Here is a 16,703-nt window from a genome sequence, read left to right on the forward strand (position 1 = left end):
TCTCCCCTTTCTAATTCAGAGACCTGTCAGACATAACCCATGCTGGAGCTTTCTTCCCCGAGGCTTTCTGATTGGTCTGCTCAGGGATGCGCTGTGGGGTAGGTGGTCCCTGTGTCAGCCTCTAAGGTAAGGGATGTCCTGGCCTCTCAGGAACCCTTAGGTTCTGTCATTTAAGTTCTCCTAAACACGTATGGAATCTGTTCCTCATCTTATACCGGTACTTGGAAGTAAAGAAGTCTTAGTAAGTTGTTCACCGAAGCTTCAGGGAGATGCTTCCTGACAGCTCTTCGGGGTTCTGGAGTTGATGACACTTAAGTGAATGTTCAGTTTCTCCACCCATTTGTTTCTACAGGCTTCAGTTTGTCTGTCTTTCCCGTCGTAGAGCTGGGCCTGATCTCATTCTCCTGATATTTCTGCCACCTTGTTCACGTAATGGTTTTGGCAACCCATGTTTGTACTAGTGCCATTGTTTGCCTAAGAAATGGCATTACCTTCCTTTTGGATGAGGTCCTTATATTGATATATGTTTTTGTTTGCAAAATATTGCTGATGGTACCCAAGTTCTTGGCACAGCAGTTCATTGGGCCTGTGCCTTTTAAGGAATGAGCTTCCACGTCATTGTCCTGGATGGACGTGATGGTTGGTTTTGTTGGCTCTCTGCCCCAGTGCTGAAGGACTAAAATGGGCAAGGACTAGTCAGTCCCCACTGATCTGGAAAGGTACAGACTGAGATGGGCCGAAGGTCACACTGGACGCCAAGAACAGAGGGGCCTCTAGAAGTTTTCAGAATGGCCAAACGGAAGATGGTTTCTACTCTGTACAGCAGAAAGGGTTTCCTAATGAGGTGTTTGAGTCAGAGAAACTTCACAGTAGGTTTAGACAAACATGCATTTGGTATAAATAGGAAGCAGGGTGGTTGGGGGGAAATCTCTCCAACAGGGTTGGCATCAAGGAAGGCCCAGTGTCTGTTCAGGTGCTATGAAGCTAGCTCTGGCAGTGGTGGGACGTGGTTCTGAGTAGGGGAGCAGTGGAGACATTCTTGTCTTGTTGGGTTGCTCTTGCTGGTTCTTACTGGCAGTGTCCTGACTTCTGAGACGGAGTTCAGAGTGAAGACCAGGAAACAGTAGAATGTTCCTCATTGGAACATTTGGGGAGAAGGCCAGTTTGGACCAGTAAGCCTGTAGGACATTGTATACAAAGTTGCTTTGCTGATTTTAAAGTAATTAGAAATTTAAATTAATTAGTATTGTAAGCCATGACTAGATAAAGCTGCTTTGTGGTTAGCTTATCGATCACATGTTTGAAAATAGCTTGGGTTGTGGTCGTTTTTACCCTGCCACATCTGCTTTGCTCTTCCTCTCTGTTTCGGTGGAGACAGAATTAGTGATTTAGAATTGTCACACTGGGCTGACTGGTTTGATGAGGGGTAAGGTTTCTTGCCTTTCAGAATATTCATGGATGTCCTCCCAGGCAGCCCGGCTGGGACCGTGTCCTGTCTAGTTCTTCCTGGATAAGTTCACCCCAGAAAAGATCAGTGACTTTGTTGATCCTCTGACCCATTTCTCTCTCTGTCGTCCACCAAAGCTGTGAATGAAGCCACTTGCACCTGGAGTGGCCAGCTTCCTCCCCGGAACTACAAGAACCCCATCTACTCTTGCAAGGTGTTCCTAGGAGGTGTTCCGTGGGATATTACGGAAGGTGAGCAGCCTCTGAGACCTGCTGCTTCAGGCACTGACGGTGGGCGTGTCTCCCAAGGGCATTAACCTTGGACTTGAGGCCAGGGCTGAGGCTGGGCCCAGGCATAGGGTGTTACAGGAGTGGGGGCAGGGGTGCATTTCACAAGCGCCCATATTGCTCTGTAACTGGTGCTCACGCTTGTCACCAGACCCAAGGTCAACTCCGAGTTGTTTGTCAAGGGAGAGAAGTCTGGGAGAAGAGTGGTCCTGCGCTTGCGCCTTCCTGGGCGGGCGGGGGGGGGGGGGGGTTTGTCCCTCAGTTTCCACCATTCTTTTCCATCTCCCTGCAGCTGGATTGGTTAACACCTTCCGTGTTTTTGGCTCTCTGAGTGTGGAGTGGCCTGGTAAGGATGGCAAGCACCCCCGGTGTCCTCCCAAAGGTAATATGCCTAAAGGTAATACAGACATGGTAGGAGCTTTTTTTTTCCCCTCCCTAGTACGTAATTGCACTGAGGGATGCTGGGCTGTCCCGGCTGCATGCTGGTAATGTGGTTTGGGCACTCCAGAGCACAGAAGTTTGAGCTGTCGGCACTCCTCTCCAACCCAGCACATCCCTCTGCTTCCTTGAGCTAATGTTCCTTCTGTCCACACTTACACCGCAGTCAGCTGCTTGTGAATCTTGCTGTGTGCAACGTCCTTGTGCACTTCCCTCCAAACCCAAACCCCGGCAGCTACTTTCCTCTCAAAATGAGGCGTTCAGAAAGCTTTCCTTTTCCTGACTTTCTTGCCCAGTTACATTGTTGCCTGACCTAATTCTGAGATCCCTTTGGAGTTGGCAGGAATGAGGACCAAGCATCTGATTCCTCAGTGGTCTGAAATGAGATCCCCTCCCTGTAGAAAGGAGCAGGTGCTATTTTCACTCTGCCCCATCTTCACTGAAAATGTTCCGATGAACTGAAGCAGTGGTCTAACTAGGCTTTTAAAGCAATACCTCCGTGCCCCAGCAGACCGGCCACAGACCTGCCATCCTCCCTGCCCCACAACAGCCTGGCTCTTCTGCCCAGAACATGCTGTGTGTTCTGGGGTGAAGAGCTGTGTGGTTAGGATGGGATCCTGTGTCCCACCTTGTCCTTTCCCTCCCTTGGGTGGGAGATGGTATGCTTCTCCCTTGCTTGGCCCAGCCATCTGACCCGGCAAGTGCTTCCATTCAGAAAGACATTCCAGGAGTAGGACAAACATGTATCTTACACATGAGGCCATTTTTCTTGGAAGAAACTCCCTATTGCAAAACCAAGGCTGAGGAGTAACCACCCCAGGGATGTTAATGCTGTTTCCCCTTTTATCCGGAAATAGGGTATGTGTATCTGGTCTTCGAACTAGAGAAGTCTGTCCGGGCCTTGCTTCAGGCTTGCTCTCATGACCCGCTGAGCCCAGATGGTCTGAGTGAATATTATTTCAAGATGTCCAGCCGAAGGATGCGCTGCAAGGAGGTGGGTTAGCACGATGTCCTCTCTGGGTCAGGGTGCTTGGTGCATGAGGCAGTGGATTTCCTGGGGTGGGTGAATATGTGGGCCGCGGGCGAGCATTCCTCCTGAGACAAGAAGGCTGTGCCTCCCATGTTACAGTAAGGACAATAAAATCCTCAGTTATGGTAGAAAAACAAAAAACCTTGGGGCCTTACTGGTATATGTGTGCTCCTGCCTTTGAAGATCAGACCATGTCCCAGCCCTTATTCTAGCCAACGTCTCTGTTGCAAGTTCTGGTTTTCAAAATAAAATTGAAAACAGCTTTCTCTACTTGGAATTAACTGATAATCTACAGCTGTTTCTCCCTGGTCCTGCCCTCAGGCTGTGCCTCCCCACCTCCCAGTCTGTGGTGGGTAAATCCCTCCTTAGCCTACACCATCCACAGAGCACGTCTTGGCTCCCATCCAGGGCTTCGTCAGTGATGTGCGTTCCTCCATATGCTTCTCTGTGTTTACGCCTTTTCTGCTCACGGCCTTGTGTGCCCGTGACCTCAGCATCATGGGTCTCTAGCATTGTCACTCCACCTGTGACCCTCACTGCTGGGGCTGCCAGGGCCCTTCCTGGGTCCTGTCTCAGACTTACTGAGTCAGTTTGGGAGGAGCGTCAGAACCTCTGCTTTGGACCAAGCTCCACAAATGGTCCTAGAGGGTGATGTCTGAGAACCAATTGTCAAAGGAAGTTTTACGCTCAGGAATCAGTGTTGTTTTTTTAAAAATCTGGTTCCAGAGAACATCACTTCTGTGATACTGGAATAGATATTCAATATATCTGAACCTTCGTTTCCTCATCTATAAAATGGGGACTTGGAATGCTTATTGTAGTAAAAAGATCAGCAGTTGCCAGGGGTTATGGAGGAGGGAGCGACGCATAGGTGGAGCTCGGGATTTCTAGGGCTGAGAAACTACCCTGTGTGATGCTCTCGTGGTGGGATCATGTCATTACATATTTGTCAAAACTCAAAATGTACAGCAGACACCAAGATTGAACCCTAAGGTGAACCACGGACTGCGGGTGCTGACGATGTTTGGCGTAGGTTCCCCGATTGCAGCACGGGCCCCACTCTGGTCAGGGCTGCTCGTCGGGGGGGAGGCCGTGCGTGCACTGGAGCAGGGAAAAGGTGGGAGCTCTGCTCGCAGCTCAGTTTCTCTGTGAACTTAAAACTACTCTAGGAAGTAAAGTCTGTTAAAATCTGTAGGGTAAAGGGGGAAAAAAAAATGAGATGGTCACATTGGATTTAAAATTAAATAATCCAAGTAACAAAGCTGGCTCATTATCTTATAGATGTTTCCTGATGTTAATTCATATTCTGTCTTAGTGGCAGGGTAAGTTGGTCTTCCGGCTGCCCCTTCTCGCTGCTGTGGAATGCACCTCATTCCACTCTAGGACTTGGTTAACCTGCTCCATCGTCCCTGTCCCCTGCTTTCACAGTGAGAGGCTGCCACGGCCATACCCCAGACCCCTGGCCCTCCTCAGTGCCCCCTGCCGGCACCTCCCTGTCTCCTGTCCCCAGCTCGTCACCCTGCAGTGATTCCCTGCCTGACTCTGGTGCGCTGACTCTAGGCGGTCCTGGTTCTCCTTCCTCTCAGACTCTTCTCTCCGTGTGTCCCCTCCCTGTCACCAGTGCTGTCAGTATTGGTCACTCACTCCTGTGGCTCTGCTCTCACTTTCAGACCCACACTGCCCTCTCCAGCCTCATGTCCTCCTTGAGCCCCACCTTCCTGTGGGGCCTTTCTTGGGGATGTCCTGTAATCCTAGACTCTTGTGCTTCGGGTAAGAAAAAGCTTGGAAAGCTTGCTGGCCCCTGGGATGTAGACCAAGATGGTGGTGATTCTCCCCACGGGGGTGGAAAAGCAAAGTGGACTTTTTCATCTTCCCGTGAAATGAGTTTTTCTTGGTAACTGCCATCAGGCGCTCATCCCAGGCTCTTCTAGGCCTGGACCCTCTCAGCCCCGACTCTTCATTCTTCCGCCAGGCCCAGGCGGTCTGACTTGTGCAGCCTCCTCTGTCGAAGAATCTTCTTGGTCTTGGCCTGTTCTGTGCCCAGCGCCACCTGGACCTCCAGGTCCTCATCACCTGTCCTCTCAGCTATGGCTTCTGCCTCAGATCTCTTCCTGCTTCGAGACTTTGCTGTTGTCGGATCTTCACAGATTAACTTTCCAAAAACACCAGGCATCTGTCAGCTCACTTCCTCATGGAGTCTTCCGCCTGCTATGCCAGATTTGGTTTTAGGCCCAGGGGACTCAGGGGCAAAGGACACGGTGAGGCCCTGCCCTGCTGCGACACTGCCCTGTGAGCCGTCCACCCTGCGTGTCTCCAGTTACTCCCACTGTCCCTGGCACACGCCCGCTCGTGCGCACACTGGGCCAGTAACGGTCTCACTGGGGGACCTCGAGCAACCCCCCACCCCCTGTCCTTGCAGTTCTTACCCTTCAGGTTCTGAGTCCTTCCTGCCCCGGGGACGCCATGGTCTCTGTGGCTCTGTGGTCTGCTGGAACGGCACAGCTGACGGTCATACAGAGTGCTGGCTTCCTGGGTGTGACGGTCGGGACTGTTCCGCTTGCTCTCCAGAAGGAGAGGCTGCTGTTTGACTTGTTCTCCCCATTTCGGACACACAGACTCCGTGAAACCCAGCTCTGGTTGGGGTGAGGTGGCTGCTGAGTACCCGTGTGCCTGGGACTGGGCAATAGACCCGCGCCCCCACTGGGTGGGCCTTGGTAGCCCCAGTTGGAGCGCCTCCCGGGCATGTGCCTCGCGGTACAAGAGCCTGGCTCTCTGGCTCCCTGCCGGGGCTCACACACCTTTGGGTGGTTTCCAGGTGCAGGTGATCCCCTGGGTCTTGGCTGACAGCAACTTTGTCCGGAGCCCATCTCAGAGACTCGACCCTAGCAGGACGGTGTTCGTCGGTGCTCTGCACGGGATGCTCAACGCCGAGGCCCTGGCAGCCATCTTGAACGACCTATTTGGTGGAGTGGTGTACGCTGGGATTGACACAGATAAGCACAAGTATCCCATTGGTAAGTGTCCCACTTCTGTGGGAAAGCTTGGTGGCCCCTGGGACCTTGCTAGACCGAGATTCTAATACTTCCCACGGGAGTGGAGAGGGAGGCCTGATCCAAGTCTGCAGATCAGCATCTACCAGCAGCATAGCATCGTTTTCTAGATAAGCCTTGCACCCACCCCTCTCCCACCACCTCCCACGAAGGAGGAGAAAGTGATAGGAGATCATGGGAGGTGATAGGAGGTGAAAGTGAGACCGGAACTTTGGTTGGAAGCTCAGAGTTCATAGCCAAACCAGTCTGCAACGACAACAGATAATACTTCATTGAAAGGCCAGGACCTCCCTGAACTTGCCTGTTTTTTAATTAAGAGTTCTTGAAAAGTGGCCCTGTCTAGGACCAGAGACCAGGTGAGGCTGAAGCATGACGCCGGGTGACTCTGGCAACAGAGTGTAGTCATGGCCTATGCCCTCATCCTCGCTGAGCGGGGTCAGCGGCCCTAACTGCTGGGCTTTTGGTCAGCCCCCCTGAGAAAGGCGGTTCATTCCTCAGCCATAGCAGAATAATCTTGGTGGTGGGGTTTGGAGGTGGAGCAGAGCCTGAACTGTGTGATCAAGGCATGGCTAACCCACCTCCCCAAAGGCTTACTCTGCCCACCCACACTGAATCTGGTCGGGAAGGAGCACCATGTGCTCATGGGCGCTGCACCACAGGCTGGGAACAGGGACTGGAGGCTGGGGGCAGAGGGAGCGTTTGGCAGGATGAGTCTTCTTCTGGCTTCCCCGCTAGATCTCTGGAGTGCCTCCAGGCCAGGAGGGGTTTGCCTCCTGCCCTCCCTTCAGAGAGGGGTTCTCTGTGCATCTTGGTTCCCACTCTTAACCCTGCCTCTGCACCAGAGGAGTCTCTGCCTGCCCCCATCTCACTCCGCAGATCCTTCCCCCACTCCTGAGTGGTCTGTGCCACCGCGGTCTACATAACTACACTGTTTAATAAATGGGGTGGCTGAATGCTTAAAACATGGCAGTGCCATGTGTTCAAATGGTAATATTTGGGATATATTGGGTTAAGTAAATTATATTATAAAAATTCCACCACTTTCTTTTCACTTAAATGTGGCTACTTGAAGACTTAAAATTACATAAGTATCTCACATGACATTTCCATCTGACAGCCCTGGTCTAGAAACAGGGTTTCCTGAGCGTAGACGGTAGCATTTGGGAGAATTTGGCTAGAGCGTAAGTTTGTTCTCTTGTTCCCAGGGTCTGGTCGTGTGACTTTCAATAACCAGCGTAGTTACCTGAAAGCAGTCAGCGCTGCTTTTGTGGAGATCAAAACCACCAAGTTCACCAAGAAGGTGAGTGCACTGGTCTGTACCCTTACTCTGGGTCTTCACTCCCCAGGGCAGGCCTGAGGTTGGAGCCATTGTGGGCCAAGTGAGGTTGGGGTTGGGCGTGGCCTGGCCGTGGCAGGCTCAGGAGGGAGGGGAGCTGGGACCGTGGAGCCTCTTCAACATGTGAGGTGTCTGCTCACTGGGTGTTTGACCAGCGTTGGGCAGCCTGGATTCCCATTCTCCAACCTGACCTGCGTCCTCTGAACACTTACCTTTTGCTGGGTGATCGAATGCTGGCATCGAATTTGCTGAGAAACCCATGCAGATGCAGTGATGTGTGTTGTTGCCTGCCAGTCTGGCCTTGCGTGGTGTGTGCATCTCCCCTCCAGGGGCTCTGTACTCTGCCCATAATCTTCTCCTTTACAACGAGACATCCTGCACTCCTGTGCATATCTCAGTAATGTCCCTTCTCTCTGGCCCACTTGGCCTCCTTGTGGGGAGAGCCACTCATTCTCTTGTTTTTGCCTTTGTGTAGGTTCAGATTGACCCCTACCTGGAAGATTCTCTGTGTCATATCTGCAGTTCTCAGCCTGGTCCTTTCTTCTGTCGAGATCAGGTAAGTCCCCTGGGCACTTGAGATGTCTAGGAAGTCCCTGCCCTCGATTTAAAATTGTCATGCCACATTTGTCCCTAGGTTGGTGCTCCTGGGGTTGTCTAAGAAAGCACAAAGGAAGCAGCAGTCATGTTCCCTGATGGTCAGACCAGGGGAAACAAGCCCTTGGGAAAGCTTATTAAGTCTTGATACCTTGGCCTTCCCCTTGCTTGTGGCACGACCACCAACAGGATGTCTTTGTGGATGGAAGGAACCTGGGTGGGTATGGTCAGCAGCACCTGGGCCTGGCACAGTAGTTCTAACTCAGGCCTTTCTCCACTGATCTTTCCCTACTCAAGGACCCCTTCCTCACTTGTGAGCCTCTGGACTCTTGATATTTATACCTGGTTTCTATCCACAGTTGTCAGAAGTGGGCAGCTTTCTGTTGAATGTTCCTGGGTGGTGGGAGCAGGGCTCTGGGTGTGTTTGGGCAGTGTTTCTTTTCTTTTCTTTTTTTTTTTTTTTAAGATTTTATTTATTTAATTGACAGAGACAGCGAGAGAGGGAACACAAGCAGGGGGAGTGGGAGAGGGAGAAGCAGGCTTCCCACCGAGCAGGGAGCCTGATGCGGGGCTCGATCCCAGGACACCGGGATCATGACCTGAGCTGAAGGCAGTCGCTTAACCAACTGAGCCACCCAAGTGCCTCTGGGCAGTGTTTCTCATATGTTAAAACACACATTTGAGGATGTTGTTTAAATGCAGATTCTGACTCCATGGGTTTGGAGTGGAACCTGAGATTCCTTATTTTTGACAAGTTTCCAAGTGGTGTCATGTGGCTGGCCTGGTACCACACTTGGACGAGAGTTAGGGGAGGTTTGGGGCCTGTTCAGACACTAGCAGTCAACCATGCTTGGTTTTTTTGCAGTGGTGTTTATTGCTCAGGGTCAGAGGCTCCAGGTAGGTAAAAGTTAAACCGGAGGCTCCTAAGGGAGGGTGTGAGTAAATTTGGGTTGTTGGGCAAAGCCCAGAACACGTACCTCTCTGCTGAGCCTCTTCTAGCAGACTTCGGTGTGTCCCTATTGTTCACAGACGAACCCCACGTTCAGGTAATTGTTCAAAGGCTAGTGGGCCGGCTGAGGTTGCACGGCTGGCCAGAGGTAGGACCAGACTGTGGGGCATACGCCATCGCCTGTCCTCACTTAGTGCGAAGAGGAAGGCATGTTGCCCAGCATTAGGACGCGCAGCCGCTATCTTTGAATGTTCTCCTAAGTTAGCAGCCATCTGATGCAGCTGCTCTGGAGGAGGTGAGAAGGGCCGGGACCTGACGAGCAGCCCTGGTGGTAGGAGAGCGTGCGGGCAGCGGGCCCCGTCTCTGCACAGTGGGAGCCCCGCCCGTTCGCTTGAGCCGGGCGCTTGGTGGGCTTGCCGCGGTCGCTCAGGCCTCCAGCAGCAGGGAGAACGTTCCCCAGACCCTGCGTCCTGGCTGCATGGAGGCGGCCGGGAGCCCCTGCTCCCTCCCTGTCCAGCAGGGCAGGCAGCTCGTGCAGGCCCCGCGGCGCCCGGGTCTGGCGCGGACCTGGCTCCTCTCCTCCTCCCCAACCAGGTGTGCTTCCAGTACTTCTGCCGGAGCTGCTGGCACTGGCGGCACAGCATGGAGGGCCTGCGCCACCACGGCCCCCTGATGCGGAACCAGAAGAACCGAGACGCCAGCTAGAGGGGCAGGCCGTGCCCGGTGGCCTGTGGCGCCCACGGAGCTGGCTTCCCAAGGACAAGGGAAAACCGTAGTCACCGTTGCACTTGCTGAATCTGTCTTTGTTTCTGCACTAATTAATGCACAATGAGTTCTGTCGGGTTTTGTTTCCAGGGGGTGCGCCAGGGCAAGGACCCTCTGGCCCACCCTCCAAGCGACTCTGTAGTTTTCCCAGATTTTAGTTCCTCATTTTGCCGATGAAAAGCAAAAAAGAACTACGTGTCTGGAAGGTGTTGACACGATGCCTACATCTAGGTTTATTTATTAAAAGCGCTTTTTTACATTCCTTGCAATACTGATGGTGGTGATGCGCAGGTCTCGTTGGTTTCATTCTTGCAGTTGCCATACAGTGCCTTTCCATTTATTTAACCCCCACCTGAACGGCATAAACTGAGTGTTCAGCTGGTGTTTTTTACTGTAAACAACAAGGAGACTTTGCTCTTCATTTAAACCAAAATCATATTTCATATTTTACGCTCGAGGGTTTTTACCGGTTCCTTTTTACACTCCTTAAAACAGTTTTTAAGTCGTTTGGAACAAGAGATTTTTTTTCTTTCCTGGCAGCTTTTAACATTATAGCAAATTTGTGTCTGGGGGACTGCTGGTCACTGTTTCTCACAGTTGCAAATCAAGGCATTTGCAACCAAGAATAAAAAATTTTTTTTGGATTTGAAACTGGACCGGATAAACGGTATTTGAGCGGCTGCTGTATATAGTTTTAAATGGTTTATTGCACCTTCTTAAGTTGCACTTATGTGGGGGGGAGGGTTGATAGAAGTTTTTAATCACAAAGTCACAGGACTTTTTTTTCTTTTGTAACTGAGCTAAAAAAGGGCTGCTTTTTGGTGGGGGCAGATGAAGGCTCACAGGAGCCCTTTCTCTCAGAGGGGACAAGTACCCTTCCCTTATTTCTTTCATTTGAGACGTGTATGAAGCAACAGTTGCAGTCACTGAAATGCTACTGGAATTTGAAAACTTGACTTTTTCTTTCTTCTTTTTTTAAAAAAAAAAACAAAACAAAAAACCTACTTGCCCCTCTTTGGGAAGCTGTGTGCCAAAGAACCAGTGTCATAACCCGCCCTCCCTCCTGCTGAGCTGACGTTGCATTGTTGCATATCCCAGCTACTCTGTGGGTTTTGTGAAGCTGTGTGTGAAGTCTCTACCTCATTGTAGTATATGCAGGCAAGACTGCACTCTCCTACAGATGTGTGGAGTAAGCTGTGGTGTAGTTTTTTTGGCACATAATAAACACGTTGCAGCAGAGTTCTCGTCTGTCTCTCTGTGTCTGCGGTGTGGGAGCCAAGGGGCAGCAGGGTAATAAGACTTGAGAGTAAAAATTCATGTTTCCTTGGATCTTCTGTGATGGGATTCCAGCCCAGGTTGATGGTGGGGCCATGGGGAGGTCTGCCCCTGTCAGTACTTCTTGGTCACTTCTGTGGTCAAATGCACCTGGGAGACGCCTCTCTAGGGGGTGGGTAGCTTTGCTCCAAGCATAAAAAGCCACCATGCTTACACTTCCCAAAGCTCCAGACCCAGCTTGGAGAAACTGGAGGCACAGCTCCTCGGGCCACTTGTTCTCAAGCTCTCCCAAGCCGCCTTGGAAGGCTTGCCATTGTCTTGGACTCACCTGTGCTTGACCCAGTTCCTTTCTGAGAGGGAGAAATTTACTTGCTGCGCTTCAGAGAGCCCTGTTAATTTGGATTCTCTCACAGGCTCCCAGGATTTGTGAGAGGGTCCGCTGATGCTCTTTCCAGGTAGGTTGTGCCTGGGCCCAGTGCCTGGACTGAGCCTTTGGGTTCCACTTTAGTCTGAGGTAGAGGGAACCTGGCACAGCAAAGCATCCGTCTCACTGTTGCAGGGGGTGGGGGAGTCCTTCAGCCCAGACGGAGAGGCCTCCTCTTTTACTCGAGGTCTGCCTGGCAGATGCTGGACAGGAAGTTTGCTGATATTTTGTAAGTAAGTTCCTGCAACTCCCTCAGAGGAGCGTGAGCGTCCCTTTTGGTCTCTGCTTTTTCTCCTTTTTCCTGCAGAGGCCTCTCTCCTCCCCTCCGTCCCCATCTTGTCCAGGGGCCACTTTCAGGTAGAGGGCTTCCTGTCCTCCTTCCGTTCGCAGTCCAAAGTCTGACGACGCTGGCGAAGGTGACCAGAGGGAGTTGAGGGATGAGGCCCAGCCCCGTGCCCCTGAACTCCTGCAACCTGGCCAGCCCGGCCTGGGCTTCAGAAGGCCTGGCTTGGGGAGGGAAGCGGCAGCAACAGCCTGAAGCCTGTCCTGGCTGGAGGAGGCGCCCCGGTGGTTAAGCGCTGCCGGCGAACTGGGCGCTCCGCTTCCACGTTTGAGAGCTTGCTTTGGGGGGGGCACTGGGGACTAGCTAAGCAAAACGGCCCGTACTGTGGTAGGGCTCACCCTTAGTTGAGGAAACTAAGACAAGTCACCGTGACAAGCAGCTTAAAAAAGGAGGGCGATGCTCAGAAAGGACAGAAGGGGGGAAAGCCCCTCTGATGAGGTGATGCTTGCGCAAAGGTTCCGAAGAAACGGGATAACGTCTCCCCGTGGCGCCCTTCTCCGCAAGGCTAGAAAAGCAAGCCCCTGAGGCTGGGGGTCCTGGGCGGGGCACCGTCCTACCTCTTACCTTTCCTCGCTCCCGAACCGCCGTCCTCAGGACTCTAAAGCCTCCCTCCGTCTCGCTGGCGTGCGCAGAATACATGCACCCCGTCTAGTCTAGGGCACATCGAACGATCCTGTCTCAGAACCAAGACGCAGAAGCAGCGGGCCGACAGAACGCCAGGAGGGGCGGGGAGCGGGGGCGGGAGCGGGGGCGGCGCCCACCGGGGGGCGGAGGCGGGCCAGGAGTTCGCCCCGCCCGCCAGCTGACGGCGGGCCCCTGCACTTCCGCCCCGCCGCGCCGGGGGTCGCTGTGGAGCGCCCGCGTCGGCCCTGCGTGTCCCGGGGTAGCCGGAAGCGCCCTTCTGGCCGCGCTTTATAGGCCTCGCTTGTGCTTCCTGTTTCCTCTTTTACTATACCCGCCGACATGGTAGGTATCTTGGCCCGAAGCCCCGGTCTCCTACAATCGTCCTCCATCCTCTGCTTTCCGCGGCCCCCAGCCCTCGAGGAGGGGCGCGGGACCCCCGCGCCGCCGACCTCCGCGGGCCGCCGGCCTCCGCGCTGAGCCCCGCGCTCCGGCACTGCCCGGCCGGCCCTCCTCCCGTCCCGGGCTCAGCCCCAGCCCGCGAACCCCGCCGCCGTCGGAGGGCCGACCCGGCTCGCGGGTGACGCTGTGTTCTCCCGCCCGCAGGGCCGCGTCCGCACCAAAACCGTGAAGAAGGCGGCCCGGGTCATCATCGAGAAGTACTACACGCGCCTGGGCAACGACTTCCACACCAACAAGCGCGTGTGCGAGGAGATCGCCATCATCCCCAGCAAGAAGCTCCGCAACAAGATCGCAGGGTGAGCTGGCGGGCCTGGCGCGGAGGAGCGCGGGAGGGGCGCGCTGCGGGCTTCGCTGCGGCCACGTCGGGGGCTTGGGCAGGCGGCGGGGCGGGGGCTCGAGGCTTGGCGGGGAGAGGAGCGCGGGAGGGGCGCGCTGCGGGCTTCGCTGCGGCCACGTCGGGGGTTGGGCAGGCGGCGGGGCGGGCGGGGGTTCGAGGCTTGGAGGGGAGAGGAGCGCGGGAGGGGCGCGCTGCGGGCTTCGCTGCGGCCACGTCGGGGGCTTGGGCAGGCGGCGGGGCGGGGGCTCGAGGCTTGGCGGGGAGAGGAGCGCGGGAGGGGCGCGCTGCGGGCTTCGCTGCGGCCACGTCGGGGGTTGGGCAGGCGGCGGGGCGGGCGGGGGTTCGAGGCTTGGAGGGGAGAGGAGCGCGGGAGGGGCGCGCTGCGGGCTTCGCTGCGGCCACGTCGGGGGCTTGGGCAGGCGGCGGGGCGGGGGCTCGAGGCTTGGGCGGGCTGCGGGACGGGGGGAGAGGAGCGCGGGAGGGGCGTGCTGCGGGCTTCGCTGCGGCCACGTCGGGGCTTGGGCAGGCGGCGGGGCGGGAGGGGAGGGGCGCGCTGCGGGCTTCGCTGCGGCCACGTCGGGGGCTTGGGCAGGCGGCGGGGCGGGGGCTCGAGGCTTGGCGGGGAGAGGAGCGCGGGAGGGGCGCGCTGCGGGCTTCGCTGCGGCCACGTCGGGGGCTTGGGCAGGGGGCGGGGCGGCGGTTCGAGGCTTGGGGGGGAGAGGCGGGGGCTCGAGGCTTGGCGGGGAGAGGAGCGCGGGAGGGGCGTGCTGCGGGCTTTGCTGCGGCCACGTCGGGGGTTTGGGCAGGGGGCGGGGCGGGAGGAGAGGAGCGCGGGAGGGGCGCGCTGCGGGCTTCGCTGCGGCCTTCGCTGCGGCCAAGTCGGGGGTTTGGGCAGGCGGCGGGGCGGGGCGGGGGTTCGAGGCTTGGGCGGGCTGCGGTGAGCCGCGCTGTGCGCCCGGGCGCGGAGCCCCGGCCTTGTCCCTGCGGCGTCTGCGGCCTCACGGTGCTCGTGGCCGTGTCCTTCGCAGCTATGTCACACACCTGATGAAGCGGATTCAGAGGGGCCCGGTGCGCGGCATCTCCATCAAGCTGCAGGAGGAGGAGAGAGAAAGGAGGGATAATTACGTGCCCGAGGTAAGCGTGCGGGGTCTGGCCCGTCCTCAGAGATGGAGCAGGTTGCTGAGAGCCTTGAGAGGTCCCTCCGGCGAGTCCGAGGAAGGGGGTCTCTTACGCACAGAGCCCCCCCGGCCAGCTGTAGTGCCCCAAATCATCTGCCTGTGTGATCGCCCCTTCTGCCCTGCTGGGGCCCTTGAGGTCCCTTCTGGCTCTTCCCAGCAGAGCCCTTGACGCTGTGCGTTTCATGGTTTGCCTTCGCATGGCATTCCTGAGTCGTTCGCCTCCTGCCGAGGTTTTCTGCAAACTGGTTGGATGTGAACGAGGGAGTTACAAAGGTAGAAGCAGAAGAGCAGATCCCTGGGACCTGGAATTCTTAAGCAGACTGCTCAGCTTGGGGGATGGCGGCCCCCTGTTACCTCTTGTTGAGGAATCTTGGAGAAGCGTGCGGAGAGTGAGAGAGGACCCACTGATTGTTTGGGGGCCTGCCCTGTTCCTTCTAGGTCTCAGCCCTGGATCAGGAGATCATTGAAGTAGACCCTGACACTAAGGAAATGTTGAAACTCTTGGTAAGTGTTGGCCGAGTTCCTAAAGGAGGACTTTATCCCTGGTCGAGGACCATCGTACTTCTCTCTCTAGTAACAGGAGCTGCGTTCTTCATACATTTCCTTTGTCCTCGCTGTGTCCCGAGAGGCACATCCTGTTACCTACTTTTCCTACCTGAGGAAATGTAACTTGAAGGTTAATGGGTGGCAGGGTTTGGAACTCCGTCTGCACTGATAACCACTGGACAGGCTGCCTCCAAAATGGGGTTAGCTGGTTGAAGGTGGAGATGGCCCTCCACAGGAAGAGAGTTCCCAAAGCCATGACCATCCCCCCATGACTTCCAGGACAACCCTCCTCCCTTCTCTCCTCCTGTTCGCTTCTTGTCTCTGTGGCTGCTCCTCACTTTTGCCTCCTCCGTTCCAGCTCTGGTTGTCTTTTCATTTCCCTCTCCGGGCCTCGCTCGGGGGCTTCACTCCTTGTGCGTCTGTCTGCTGACCGCTCCAGAGAACTGTGCTCTGCCCTCCCCGAGCTTCCCAGATGGTTGAGCTGTGTTCATGGGGCTTCTCTCTGCCGGGTAGCTAGTTGGGGAAGGCAGCATGGCTTCAGAGGCCAGTACACAGGGACTTCAAGCAGCTTCATTTTTTCTTCTTTACAATCAGGAAATGTTTAAGACATTCAGAGAGGTAATGAACAAAGTGAACTTCAGTGTACTCACCAGCCAGTTTCAGAGAAACATTACCAGCATAGCTAAAGGCTGTTGTGGATAATTTTCTCCAGAAGTAATCAGTTCTCAATGCAACTTTTCAGTTTCAACTGTAAAATGGGTTTTTGAGGATAAAATGGGAGGGACATTAAGTTCCAGGTATGTGCAGGCTCTTGGCAGTTGCATTAGTGATGCTTCCTGCTTGTGTCAGGCCCTGGAAAGGAAGCGGAACTGTATGTGACCTAGAGCAGTGATTCTCAAAGGGAAAGATTTTGACCTTCAGGACGTTTGGTCGTGTCCGGACACGTTTGGTTGTCAGAGCTGTGGAACACTAGCAGATGTTAATGGATAGGGGGCTGCTAAAAATCCTACAGTGTACAGATCAGCACCCTTGTCTGGGGGTTGGGGTGCATGTACCTTCAGACTCCAGCAGGCTCCCTTGTGAGTTTATTGCTCTGGGGCAGGGAGAAGGCCTCTGTTGGGTTTCTGCAGGTCCTGCCAGCCTGGCCCCAAGCTAGTGGAGGCAGACAGGCATGGCCTGGCGGTGTCCCTGGGACTTACAGCACAGATCTCCCCAGTATAGCCGCACTGAACCTATTTTGTTGTTTTTCCAGGACTTTGGCAGTCTGTCCAACCTGCAGGTCACTCAGCCTACAGTTGGGATGAATTTCAAAACCCCACGTGGAGCCGTTTGAATCTTTCTGCTGTGCTGTAATATCTTCAATAAACCTTGGACAACAACTTTGCCTGTGTCCTGTGTGGGTTGGGTGCTCAGGGCAGGAGTTCTTTCTCAGGGAGGAATCCTGAAGAGCGCTCTGCAGTGGGAGCATCTGTAAGTGGCCTCTGGGCAGTGCCGGAGACTGAGCCACCCTGCCTCGTCCTGGCAGGCGCTGAGCACTAACCTTGACTTCAGGTGGAAGTCGGGAGATGCTTTCCTCCTAGCCCTGCATGCCCTGAGTGTTTGATCCTCAGCTTCTCCCAGA

General features: G+C 55.0%; 1 protein-coding gene across 8 annotated transcripts in view; it reads left to right on the forward strand.

Moving 5' to 3' along the window:
• Positions 1-16,461, forward strand: part of LOC123860848 (small ribosomal subunit protein eS17) — a 100,306-nt gene extending 83,845 nt beyond the window's left edge. For 3 of the 8 annotated variants that reach the window (XM_045899323.3, XM_045899324.3, XM_045899326.3), the window contains 7 exons: positions 1,585-1,698; positions 2,027-2,116; positions 3,030-3,166; positions 6,018-6,216; positions 7,458-7,552; positions 8,064-8,144; positions 9,726-10,865. In XM_045899323.3, the coding sequence (XP_045755279.1) occupies positions 1,585-1,698; positions 2,027-2,116; positions 3,030-3,166; positions 6,018-6,216; positions 7,458-7,552; positions 8,064-8,144; positions 9,726-9,836 (827 nt within the window). In that variant the 3' untranslated portion in view covers positions 9,837-10,865. Of the gene's footprint in view, positions 1-1,584; positions 1,699-2,026; positions 2,132-3,029; positions 3,167-6,017; positions 6,217-7,457; positions 7,553-8,063; positions 8,145-9,725; positions 10,866-12,754; positions 12,905-13,165; positions 13,318-14,386; positions 14,493-14,974; positions 15,041-16,334 lie in introns of those variants that run through there. The other 5 variants (XM_045899321.3, XM_045899322.3, XM_064569831.1 and 2 more) reach the window with 4 other exon arrangements.
• Positions 16,462-16,703: the final 242 nt, after the last annotated feature.

Source organism: Mirounga angustirostris, unplaced genomic scaffold, assembly GCF_029215605.1.
Source record: "Mirounga angustirostris isolate CCGP_5_RB_7025 unplaced genomic scaffold, mMirAng1.0.hap1 SCAF_9, whole genome shotgun sequence".
Lineage (NCBI taxonomy): Eukaryota > Metazoa > Chordata > Mammalia > Carnivora > Phocidae > Mirounga > Mirounga angustirostris.